This window comes from Pinus tabuliformis, chromosome X, assembly GCF_031772625.1.
Source record: "Pinus tabuliformis cultivar Carrire ecotype Pingquan chromosome X, CPIR1, whole genome shotgun sequence".
Lineage (NCBI taxonomy): Eukaryota > Viridiplantae > Streptophyta > Pinopsida > Pinales > Pinaceae > Pinus > Pinus tabuliformis.
Genome location: NC_142308.1, coordinates 606,828,709 through 606,841,897, shown reverse-complemented (window position 1 = coordinate 606,841,897; position 13,189 = coordinate 606,828,709). Strand labels below are relative to the sequence as shown.

Below are 13,189 nucleotides of genomic sequence, written 5' to 3'. Positions count from 1 at the left end.
CCTGCTCTTCTTGACACTATACAAATTCCCATATGTGCTCCAATTCCTCTCGCAACAAGAGGATGAAGTCACCTGAGAGAGGAGCCTCATGGCTAACTGTTGTAGAGGAGGGCTTGTTGCCCCATGAGTTGCCCACCAAGAATAGGGCTTCTTAGCCCCTCTATCTCTAATCACATCATATCCTACAAATCGACCAGTGCCAGTGGAAAACTTTGCAAAGGCATCCTCCACCTCATCAAGGGATGCTCTATCCTGAAAAATTCGCCTGAATGCATCTTTCCTCCCCAGTGAGATTTCACCATCCATGTGAGGAGGGAATCTGCGAGAAGGTCCACCATTGAGCCACTCTAGGCTATAGTATTTTGGGTTCAATGAGTGAGCCAAACAATGTAAAGGTGTGCAATTCTTGTCCCATTTGCTGACAAGAATATCTTGTATGGTGGTGAAAGCCTCTGATGATGTCTCATACTCAGGGCACTCACTCTGTGAAATAATGCTCCTCACAGAGTCATTCATGGAATCTCGTCCCTCATAAACCTCTCCTAGGATGGGTTGGTTTGTATCTGCAAATCGAAGCAAAGAAATGATAAGGTCCATGATCTTAATAAGTAGATCTACCCTCTCCCACCAAGCATCATCTAACATTGTCCTTCATTCTTTTTGAGGTTGTTTGATCTGTCTTTCTCCAAAAAGACCAAAACTCTGAAATAACCATGGCCCCAAGAGCGGTCTTGACCTCCCTCAACCTCTTCAACATGATGAATGAAGAGGCAAACCATGTATCCGCAATCTTCAACAATGATAGATTGGTGTACTCCTTGTAGATAGTGAGGGCATTTGTATGATTTTGTACAAAGTTGCGGATATGTCGTGCATCCTCAATAATGCTTCCAATCCAAAGCACATCAGAAGCAATAGATTTAAGTGCTAATTTCAATGAATGGACAATGCAAGGTGTCCAAAACACTTGTGGATATTTAGCTTCCACAATCATGCCAGCAACCTTGCAAACAGGTGCATTATCTGTAATGATTTGCACACAAGAATCAACACCTACATCTTCAATAACTTTAATAAACAACTCACCCATATATTGTGCATCCTTGTATTGTCCAAGTGCATCCACTGATTTCAAGAAAACTGGACCATTCAAGGAAGACACCATGAAGTTGATGAGTGGGTGTTGTGCTGGATTTGTCCATCCATCAGAAACAATGCTAACCCCATATGTTGGCCATGTTGATTTAATAGGCTCAAGCATTTTGTCCACCTCTTTTTTTGCCTTCTCTGACCCAAGAGGCACATACCCTAATAGAGCCCCTTGAGTTAGAGCTCGACACATCTCAATAAATAGAGGTGAGTGTGCAACATTAAAGGATATGAAGTTTTGACAGCAAAACAAACAAACAAAAAAAAAAAAAAAGGTAATTATGAGATCAAGCTCTTCCCATTTCTCTTTCTGAAAAATCTTGTCCATTGGACCAAAGTGCAATTTCCTTTCTTTTCTGCTGCTTGTCGCCCACCAAAACTCTCAAATGGGAATTTGTTGTTGCTTTTCCTCAAGAATGGAAGGGGGTCATCATTTTTGCTATCACTAGATTTTGCAGCCACATTTTATACCAACATTGGCCTCTCTTTCCATTTCTTTTCTCTTTGCTAAAAGCACCTTTGTACATGTTGCAATTCCACAACTTGGTAAAGCCAACAAATGAAATTTCACACGGAAATATGTGCTCATGAAATTAGTGTTGCAATAGCTGCATTTCCAAGCAACATTGTCTCCTACCTTCATCTTATTGCATGGCCCTTGCTCTCTTGTGACATATTTCCACAAGGGATATTTGTTATCTTGAGGACGTTGTCTTCCCTCAACATTTGAAGTTGTTGTTGCAGCCCCACTTGCAATAGAGGGAACACTTGCAGCAGACCCTAATGAAATTGGAACAGGAGGGGCATCTCCAATGGGGACATTCTTCCCCTTCCTTTGCCCCTTCCCTGCTACCCTTGATTGAACCATGAATGTTGTAAAAAAATAAACAAAAATTGCACAAATTTGTAAAAGAAATGCACATGCAAACTACTGTAATAAAAATGCAAAAAAAATAGAGAGAAAATGCACTTACATGTTGCTTGAATCTCCTTGAAAATTCTCCCACACCATTTGCTCTTTTCTCTCACACACCCACAACAAACCCACAGCCAAGAAGAAAGGTTAATGTGAAAATAGAATGGCCAAATCGGTCTTTTAACGCCGCACGAAAGTGTTTTTTCGGGATTCGTGTCCCAAAATCAGGACACGATCATGTCCCGATCGGACACAACTAGACATGATCAGAAGGACACGAATATGACCAAATCATGTCTGATTCGCCCGATTTGGGACACGAGAGGATGAATCTAGTTTCATAGGAAATATTTCATCAGGATGGCCCATCCCGAGTACAAGTAGGTCGACCCAACTAGTGTTACAAGTCAGCAACATAAGTGAACGTACAAACACTATAAATAAAGGGCATATGAGTTCATTTTAACATAAATTCATAAAAGAACAAATTTGAGGTCGCAAGAGGAGCTGAGGAATAACTTTTGTTGTGATTCTTGGAATCTAAAGGTGGAAGCAAAAATGTGATTTATGGAATGTACGAATCATTATGGAATTTTCACTATATCTTTTCATTTATGATATTTCAAACGGTGAAACTTGGAGGAGCTATAGAGAAGATCTTTGTGTACTTGTGGTTAAAATATCATACACTAGGTCACTACAATTTCATCAATATGCCCAAAGGAAGTTAGGCTTCCTAAATGCTCCTGAAATTAGCTTCAAACAACTCAATTTGGCATTTTCGCTATAACTTTTCTTCTAGGATGTTTCAAAATGTGAAACTTGGAGGATACAGATAGAAAATCTTCATGTACTAGTGGTTCAAATTTCAAACCTTGTTTTGCTACAATGATGGAGATATGATTTGAGGAAGTTAGTGTTCCTAAATATTCATGAAGCATGCTTCAAACAAGTTAGCTTGTCATTTTTGCCATAACTTTCATTATGAGATGTTTCGAACTACGAAATTTAGATGAGACGGAGAAGAGATCTATAGGTACCTGTGGTAGAAATTTCAAAACCAAATTTTCAAAATTGGATACGTGACATGCGATGCAAATTCATTCTTCAGAAAAATCCAAAAGCAACAAGTTTTGGGACAAGTAGACTTGGTAAAGGAAGAAACAACAGGGAAACCTAAAGCAGGCAAAAGCAACTAATGGAGTTGGTGAAGACAGAAGCAACAAGCAAACTTGGTGAAAGCAGAGCAACTGACAGACATTGTGAAGAAGCAAGTAGATTGGTGCCTACAAATATTTGTAGCAATGGAGATTGGTGTCTCCTGTAGGTTGGAGACTACGAAGCAACCGAAGGGATTGGTGTCTCCTATATGTCGGTGCTTACAAAGCAGCGAAGGGGATTAGTGGCTCTTGTAGGTTGGTGCCTACAAAGTAGCAATTTTTGTTTTTTCCCTTTTTCGTGTGGGTAGAGCTACATCAATACATAAACAATCAAAATAAATATTTCCCCAAATTGGTTAGTTTTGACCAATTTTGTCAAGAACAAACCAATCTTTATTGATTTTGTCAAGGTCTAACCAATTTGTTTGACCGCTTTCAACCAAAAAACCCCCAAATCAACCAATTATAATATATTTTATGTTAGTGTCAACCTCCATCATGGTCCCACCATATCATGCACAATTTCAAATCAAGGAATACATCAAACACTAATAATCAAGGATTAGTGAACTCCTCCTTCAAGATAGTGTCATCACGTCCAAAATTATTCCATCGACAACCTTAGATCATAATCATGTTGCTTTGTACATAAAAGACTTGCATAATTTTCGACCTTTACCACACTAATTCAATCCTTTGTCGTTTCAGGACTCTATGACCATGGCTAAATTTCAAAGGTATTGCAGATCTAGATCACAAGTTCCCCAATCTTTATATAGGAGCAAACATTGAAGATAGTTCATCTTGCTCTCAAAAGCTAGGTAAAAGTTTCCTATGTCACATCGTTGGTTGAGAAAGACATATTAAAGCTCGGCTAGCGTCTGTGTAAGCTAGAATGAAATCAAAGAAATCTCTTCTAAGCTACAAGAAACAGAGAATACGACATACCATGAACTCCACAAGGAACTCAACATTGAAGAAGAAATGCAGTAGCTTAAATAGCGCGGCCTTTGGCTGAAGTTTGGGGACAGTAACAAAATGTTCTTTTTTCTTTTTGACAAGCTAAAGCAAGAAAGCACAAAAACAATATTAAAGAGATTGTTTTGGACGATGGGTTTGGGGACAATAACACAACATTCTTATTGACAAGCTAAAGGAGGAAAGCACAATAACAATATCGAAGAGATAACTTTGGAGGATAGATCCAAGATATGCGATTTCCTAACAATCAAGGATGCAACCAAGACTCAATTTGAGTCCAAATATTCTAAAAAAGAAGGCATTAATCCAAAATTAATTGCAGCCATGTTCAACAATATCCCAATGGTCATTTCCTCCATAGAGAACACAAAGCTATTAAAGTCGATAAAGGAACTAGAAATATTAAAAGCAATACAAAGCCTATCACTGAACAAAGCCCCAAGCCCTAACAACTTAAACATCCACTTCTACAAAGCGTGTTGGAGTGTGATTAAAACAAATTTAGAGAGAATGTTGCAACGTGTTCAAAAATCATGCGAGCTAAAACGCTGGACAAGCTCATCATTTCTCACCCTCATTTATAAAGAAGAAAATTCATATTTATCCATATTTCAACCAATTTTCTTTTACAACTCCTCATACAAAATCATGTCAAAGGTCATGGCTCTCAAGGTAAAAAATATTATGCCTAATATCATCTCCAAAAATCAAGGCTTTATGCAAAAGAAATGAATAGTGGACAACATCATTATGGTCCAAATGTTAAAATTTGGCAGCTCAGGGATGAATTTCTCCTAGAAGAAATCATATCTTTCGTTTATGTTTCAACCACCTATAATAAAATTTCATTTCTGATAATTCTAATATAACGTTCCAAAAATAGTAAGTCAAATGTCAATTTGGAAGGGACTTTCCAAAATAGAAAGACATGTCTAAATTATAAAGGATGATCTCGACATATGGAATCCACTTTAAAATCAAATCAATCATGACTATACAAGTCAAGAATTAATATTTTATCCTTACTAGTATTATTATTATTATGATACTATTATTTCTAAAATAATCCAAAGTCATTCCACCTTTAACGGGTTAATAAAAAACGAATTCTCAATAGTCTCATCGAATGAGTCAATTAAATTGAGAATCTCTTACTTGGCAAATGGATCCTCTCTCTTGGAATAAAATAGTAACTCCTCACTTAAGAGAACGTAACTCTCCCTCACTAATTCGATGTGTGGCAAAAGTGTAACTCCTCATTAAATGCACTTGTAACTCCCTCACTCAATTCGATTTGTAACTCTCACTAAATATTCTCTCATGTCTAAGTGTAACTCTCTCTCTCTCTCCCTAATTTGAATTGTAACTCCTCAAGACAAGTGTACCTCTCTCTCTATTCTTGGGATGAGTTACACTTCTCCTCAAGTAACTCCTCCCTCATGGAATTTGATTCTCCTATTGTTGGCTCAAGGCATGAATTCATTTTGTAACTCCTCTCCTTTCTCATCTATTTAAGAAAGAGCAAGTGAGAGTTGAGTGTAGCATGTTCATTGTGAAGAAGGAGAGCAAGTGTTGAGTGTGTGCAAGAGAAGTGTGTTAGTTTTTGTAGCATCGAATGTGTTCTAGCCTTGAAATTTGGTGGAGAGGCTAGAATGCATGAGATCTCCAAAACCCATAAATCGTTTCTGGAAATTCCACCTAGAAATGACTTAATTAGATTATTAGTGAGTTTTTAAATATTTCCTAAGTCTAAACTTAGGGAATCTGACTAATTAATCATAATTAATTAATTTATCGTGCGAATGTTCTAAAAACTCTCATGGATCAACTTCAAGTTAATCCTAACCATCAATTAAGATCTATTCTTGGTCATTGAAGTCTCAACAGAGGATTATACGAAGAAGTCGATGGGGCTTGGAGAAAACACTTGAAGAGTTCGATTCATGAGCAGATCGATTTCTAGAGTAGCAGCAGTCAGTTGCCGGAGAGAGAGCCAGTGAGATTGAAGAAGTGAAAGAGGGGCAGGGACAGTGAAGCTGGAGGAAGGATTTCAAATCCGATGAGTGCATTTGCAAAGAGGCAAGTGAGCCACAGAGAGGCTAACGCAAAGTTGTACAGTAGCCTCTAGGGGCAAAGTCGATTTGCTAAGGAAGATTGACGTTTTCAATTCCAGAGGCCAAGAAGGAGTCCAGAGTGTCGGAGAACCATCTTTCTGGTCAGCAAAAGGCAGAACGACTTCATCAAAATCCAACAAAAGGAAATATGTCCGGCCAGCTACGCAAAGCAGCGCAGACGCTGATGCAGTGCCTCAAAAGGCCAAAATTTTGAAGTGAAGTGGTGTCGGGAAATTGCCTGTGGGGTGAGGAAATTCCTCACTAGATTTTTCTTGCCAGTTTTTCTCTGTAGGATTGCCAGTTTCGGCATCCAGTTGTACTCAAATTATTTCACTGCTACATAATAATAAAACCCTCAACTTCTGCACCAGTTTTCCAGAGTTGGGATTTTCCGGGGACATTGGTCCAAAAATCATTGTGTCATTTCTATGTGTGTGTGCTAATCAGTGTTGCAGGAATCGCCCCCCCCCCCCCCCCGGATCCAAAGGCAGAATCACGGATCGGAGCGAATCGATCCGGAATCCCCACTGGAAGCGCGATTCCGTTTTGGAGGTGGCGCGATTCCGGGCAAAAAAAACGATTCCTGCCATTTCATGTTGCGGCCCCCCGGAATCGCGGTTCGGCAGACGCTTCGGGCACGGGGTGGCGCCACGCAACCTGCCCGGAAGCGCACGCCACCCGCACGCCACCCAGGCGCAACCCGGACGCAACCCCGCGGGCAGCAAATTAAACATATTTTTTTTTTAATTTCTTTTAAAGTTTAACTTAACTAGCATGAGGGGGTGGGTTAGGTGAGTTTAGGGTGAGTTTAGGGTGACTTTAGAAAAGAATAAAGCCCCCATTCTCTTCTCATTTGCTCACTTTGAGTTTATGAGAGTTGGAGAAGAGAAGAGAGGAGAGGAGAAGAGAAGAGAGGAAAGGAGAGGAGAAGAGAGGAGAGCTTGGAGGAGTGAAGAAGGAGGAGCTAGGAGAAGGAGGAGGAGCTTGGAGGACTTCATCTACAAGAGCTAAAGAGGTAAGTTCAAACCCCAAACTCCCTTGTTTTTTTGAAAAAAAAATTGTATTTTTCTCCTCTCTCTCCTACTCTTTCCCATTGTTTCTACTTGCTCCTTTATTTACAGGTTGTCCACCACCTATATCCATATTCCAAGATGGTGTTCTTTTGGCTTCTATGTATCATTCCACTCTTGGTTTTAATGATGGCAAGGGTGAGGAATAGAGGGGAAGAGGAAGGGGATGAACTTGGTCCTAATAGTAGTGACCCAATGTATGATGAGGAGGAAGGGTTTGAAGAGGAAGGGGATGAACTTGAAGAGGACACTGAAGCACAAGATGGGAAAGGTACATCAAATCCCTTGTGGAACTATGTGACCAAACTTGAAGGGGGAAAGGGTGGTGGATCTTACAAATGGATGTGCCCTCATGGTTGTCATGGAGGAAAACCATATACGGGTTCATATACCCGTCTGAGGAGGCATCTTTGTGGGGTGCTAGACAGTGATGAAAAAAAGGGTTCTGTGGGGGTAACCATTTGCCCAAACATTTCAAGTGAACAAAGACAAAAATACATCAAAATAGAGATGGCTGCACAACGAAAAAACAAGAAACAAAAAACTCATTCTGAATCAAGTGCAACCTCTAAATTTGGTAGTTGCCCATCTCCTCATGGTACTTTTGCAACCTCTGGAGGTAGAAAAACAATAGGGGATTTCCTTAATGTTGCTGGGAGGGATGATGTGGATGGAAAGATAGTCCGTTTTCTTTGTGCTTGCGGTGTACCATTCAATGTGCTTCGCTCTCCCTATTGGCATGAAATGGTAAAGGCCATCAATGAAGCCCCAAAAGGATACAAGGCCCCCAACTATGAGAAAGCTAGAACAGTGTTATTAGAAAGAGAAAAAGCTAAGGTTCAAAGAGCTTTGACACGTTTTACACATGAGTGGGTAGATTCTGGGGTATCCATTGTATCAGATGGGTGGACAAATATTAGAAACCAACATTTGATAAATGTTCTTGGTGTTTCTTCTAGTGGTGCAGTATTTATTGCATCTCATGACTCCTCCTCCATCAGTGCAACTGCACCAAACATTGCAGATCTCCTATTGAAATCAATCAAAGATGTTGGTCCGAATAATGTGGTTCAAGTGATCACAGATAATGCAGCAAATTGTAAGTTAGCAGGAAAAATTATTGAGCGTACTCATCCACACATCTTTTGGTCTGGGTGCCTGGTTCACACATTGAACCTTTTGATGCATGATATTGTGAAACACAAAGATTGTGGGTGGATTGCTGAGGTTTACAGGAAAGGGAAGCAGCTCATTAAATTCATCACAGGGCATACAAGGGTAAACTACTTCTATGGCACTTACTCCAAGTTGCAATTGCTTAAAATTGCAAAGACAAGATTTGCTAGTTATTACCTCACCTTTAGGCGGCTAGTGAGGGTGAGACAAGCTTTAACTAATCTGGTGTGTGCTGAAACATGGGATGAAATTAACGTCAGTACAGATGGTGCTAATGAAGTCAAGGACACTGTTCTTGACAGTTACTTTTGGTCACAGGTTAAATATGTTTTGCAATTCACCAAACCAATTTATTACATGATCAAGTTTGCAGATTCAGATCGACCAGTAATTGGGGAGGTGTATGAGCAAATGGATAGCATGTTGGGGCAGATTAAAGACATTGTTGAGCCTAGAGATACCACCTTGTACAATTATATTCGTGAAGAGGTGGAAAAACGATGGGATATGCTAAATGTTCCATTGCATGCATTAGCATATGTTTTGACACCTAAATACTATCATCCATCATGGCTTTCAAAACCAGCACCTGGGGGGGAGTCAGGAGAAAACCACACCAAGATAAAGAGGTTCACGAAAAATATATGGCTGCATTGAGTAGATTAATCCCTGATGAGGAGGAGGCTGCATTGGTACGGAGACAGGTGAGCAACTATACGAGCAACACTGGTCCATTTTCGAGCATGCATGCAATTCAAGATCGAGAGCATTTTTCTGCTCTTGAGTGGTGGAACATGCATGGAGGGCCTACTCCACTTCTACAGAGTTTGGCATTGCGGGTGCTATCACAGGTGGTAAACACTTCTTCTGCAGAGAGGTGTTGGAGCTCTTATTCTTTCATCCACAGTGTTAAAAGGAACAGGTTGAATTTAGACCGGGCAGAGAGCTTGGTTTATGTTCATTACAACTTGCGATTGTTGTCCCATTACTGTGAAGATGCAAAGTCTAATAAAGACTTGTTGACTTGGGACAAGAATCCAGAGGAGCCCAATTTGGAGGATGGAGTGTTGCGACTAGAGCAATTAGAGGATTCTCTTATCCAGGTATGTCCATTGTGGTATGAATTTTCCAATTTTCCCTTATAAAGCATTTCTCTAATTCATGTTTTTAATTTTTTTGTTAACTAGTGTTTTTTTTTTTGCATGAATTTTTTGAGCGATTCTAGGATGATGACACGGGTGTTGATATGCCACAACCCCCACCCCCATCTGGTCCCTTGGTTTCTAGGTTCCATGGTTCAACACCAACGGCAGGGGGTTCTTCTTCATCAGTTCCAGTGCCACGACTTACACAGGGACCATCTTCTTCATTGCCACCACGTGGAGGCCCGCCATCACGTTCTATTCGTGGTGGAAGGAGGAGAGATTAGTAGATATATTCACAATCTACTTCTTTTTGTCATAGATTACTCATTAGACTTGTAGACTTGTGAATTTGAATTTTGAACCTTTTTGGCTTGGCGGTGACCAAGTGACATATTTTGTAAACATTATTATTTGAATTTTGGACATGACAAATGTTGACAGTTGCTCACTTGCTAGATAAATCATAATATGCTCCATGTTTTATGTTTTATAATATGCTTAAATGTTTTATGTTTTATAATATGCTTAAAAATTTGATGTATGTTTGTAATAGCTAGAATATAGATGATTGTTGTACATACTAGTAACTACAATGGAATCATGGATGCCATATCTATCTTGATTTATGCAAAAATATGCATGTTTTCATGTCTTCTACAATTAATTTGGTATTTGGGATGTTTGTTTTGAGTATAAATGCAAAAAAATATATAAAAATATATATATATATAGCAGACGCTTCCGCGGACGCTTCGCTCCCTAGATTTTTGGAAAATGACGCTTCCGCGCTCCGCGCTTCCGCTTCGCTCCCGCTTCGTGCAACATTGGTGCTAATATTTCTTCCAGTGTTTATTTCTTCTGCAGTTTATTTGTGTAGGTTGCAATGTGATTGGTTCAGTATTTGTTGTAGCAAACAGTAAATAAATTGTTAAGAATTAATTTAACAATTAGGAGAATTAATTCCAGTTGCTACAATAGGAATCGGGTTTCTGATTTTTCACATGGTATCACAGCACAGATGATCAACCAAAGAGCTCAGTAGCAAAGGAAGAGGGAATTTCACTGTTCATTGAGGGGAAATAGATCGAAACTCCAGAGGCAGCACAGTCACCTTGGCCAAGAGGTCGATTTCTTGAGGAGAATCGATTTTTTTGAGAGAGAGACAGAAAAATTCGATCTCTCTAGATCGAGGGATTCCAGAGGCAAAGGGAGCAGCCTATATTGTTCACAGAGCAGATCTCTAGATGGACGCAGAAGTTTTGTAGCAGTTTGCTATAAAAAAATTGGTGTCGGGACGAAGAAGAGCACACACTAAGGGAATATTTTCCTCTTGGATATTCTAGTCTCAAGAAGTTTGATTTCCCTTGCAGATCAGCAGTCATTGTGAGTAGATTTTCTCACTCCAGAAGGGAGTGCGAATAGCCTAGCAGCAGCTGAGCAAAAGGGAAGAGGATATTTTCGACATTATCTGAGATGGCCACTGCTGGGCTTCGAGATTAGGACAGGTTGGACGGTGCTTCCAACTATGTCATCTAGAAGGCAAGGATGTCCTTCCTTCTGGATGAATATGGCCTAAAACTATTCATAGATGCAGTGGTAGCTATCCCCACAGATGTAGATCAGCTAAAGGAGTACAAAAAGGAGATGGTGAGGGAAAAGGGGTTGATCCATGAAGATGTTCAAGATCACATTGTATCACACATAGCGGCCCATGGAACAGCCAAAGAGATGTGGGATACACTTTCCACGTTGTACCAAGGCACTTCCGAGCAATGAAAGATGTACTTAGAGGAGAAGCTAAGATACACCAAGATGTAGAAAAGGGAACGCATAGACACCTTCCTCACTAGGATTCAGGAGATCCAGGACCAGCTGTCAGCGGTTGGGGCAACACCTCAACCCATAGAGCTAGTGCGATTAGCACTCAACAATGTCTCAGAGGAGTGGCAGGTATTTGTCCAAAGTATCTTGGGCAGAGAAACCTTGCCAAGATGGGACAAGATGTGGGTTGATTTGCAACAGGAGGAGTTGAGACAAGACCTAGTGAAGAGCTCCATCAGTTGCAGCAGCAGCGGATCGAAGCAGGTTTAGGAAGAGGAGAATGTGGTCGTCGCATCAAAGGGTCTGAGTCAGGGACAAGGGGAGCAGCGAAAGAAGAAGAAGGACTTGTCAAAGGTGAGCTTGGTCACTACAGCACCTAGTGTCCTCTCATGAAGAACGACAAGGAGGAGAAGCAAGACCAGCAGGCAGCATCAGCAAAGAACGATAGGTTGTCCTCCAGGATGGAGGAAGACTTCACCATGTTTGCAAACATATCTCTAGGAGTGAAGTGGAGTGACTTGGTGTTGTAGCCCCAGAGTGCTACAGATGGGCAGGATTCTTGAGGAAGTCCACCTCTTGAATCAGTACTTTGTTACAGTAGCCCGCAGTATTCAGTAGCAGGATGGATCAATGACAGTAGATGCAGTCAGATGCCAAAGTGACAGATGCAGAGTCTAGTTGCAGTCAGATGTTGGGCAGCGCAGTGCAGAGTTGGCAATTATGCAGTGGACATAGTGCAGAGTCAGTAGCAGTGAATTTGGCACAGTCCAGAGTCAATAGCAACGCAGATGCCTCAGTGACAACGTAGGTACTAGCAGCAGTCAGACACTCAGGTGACAAATGCATCACACTGATCATAGTTGATTCAGTATTTAGGATGCTTTTCAGTTGCAGATGTTGCAGTTGCAGCAGCAACAAATTAAGAGGGAGTTCCAGTGCAGATGGAGTGTTGGCAGCAATTCAACAAGGCTAGCAGCATCACAAATGCAGCACATATAAAAGTTGTGTAGTGGTTGGTGGGCAGCAACGGCCAGACATCAGCAATGTGATAAGAGATGATGCAGAGACAGGGTGTTGTTATAGGAGGCAACAACTCTAGAACACATTCCTCGCTAAGAGGGAGTGTTAATTTTTGTAGCCTTGAAATCTTGTGGAGAGACTAGAATGCATGAGATCTCCAAAACTCAGAAATCGTTTCTGGAAATTCCACCTAGAAATGACTTAATTAGATTATTAGTCAATTTTTAAATATTTCCTAAGTCTAAACTTAGGGAATATGACTAATTAATTAGAATTAATTAAGTTATGGTGCGAATGTTCTAGAAACTCTCACGAAACGACTTCAAGTTAATCATATCCATTGATTAAGATCTAATCTTGGTCATTGAAGTCTCAACAAAGCACCATAAGAAGAAGTCGATGGGGCTTGGAAAAAACACTTGGAGAGTTCAATTTCATGAGCAGATCGATTTCCAAAGTAGCAGCAGTCAGTTGTCGGAGAGAGAGCCAATGAGATCGAAGCAGTGAGAGAGGGGCAAGGATAGCGAAGCTGGAGGAAGGATTCCAGATCCGGTGAGTGCATTTGCAAAGAGGCAAGTGAGCCACAGAGAGGCTGACACAAAGTTGTGCAGTAGCCTCTAGGGGCAAAGTCGATTTG

The 13,189-nt window shown here is 40.6% G+C and overlaps 1 protein-coding gene and 1 pseudogene across 2 annotated transcripts in view; one reads left to right on the top strand and one right to left on the bottom strand.

Annotated features, from left to right (window-relative positions):
* LOC149141502 (ubiquitin C-terminal hydrolase 13-like) overlaps positions 1-13,189 on the bottom strand; it is a 239,702-nt pseudogene that overhangs the window by 158,318 nt on the left and 68,195 nt on the right. The window lies entirely within an intron of this gene.
* On the top strand, positions 9,164-10,168 carry LOC149141503 (uncharacterized). Its single transcript, XM_089449681.1, has 2 exons — positions 9,164-9,669; positions 9,792-10,168. Exons 1-2 carry the CDS (start codon positions 9,211-9,213, stop codon positions 9,993-9,995), a joined length of 663 nt encoding a protein of 220 aa, XP_089305807.1. The 5' UTR covers positions 9,164-9,210; the 3' UTR covers positions 9,996-10,168.

Bases quoted from the DNA above. Each gene is read 5' to 3' on its own strand.
- LOC149141503 (XM_089449681.1), top strand. From the start codon at position 9,211: ATGGCTGCATTGAGTAGATTAATCCCTGATGAGGAGGAGGCTGCATTG. The intron at 9,670-9,791 runs GTATGTCCATTG...GAGCGATTCTAG, and splicing joins TAGAGGATTCTCTTATCCAG to GATGATGACACGGGTGTTGA.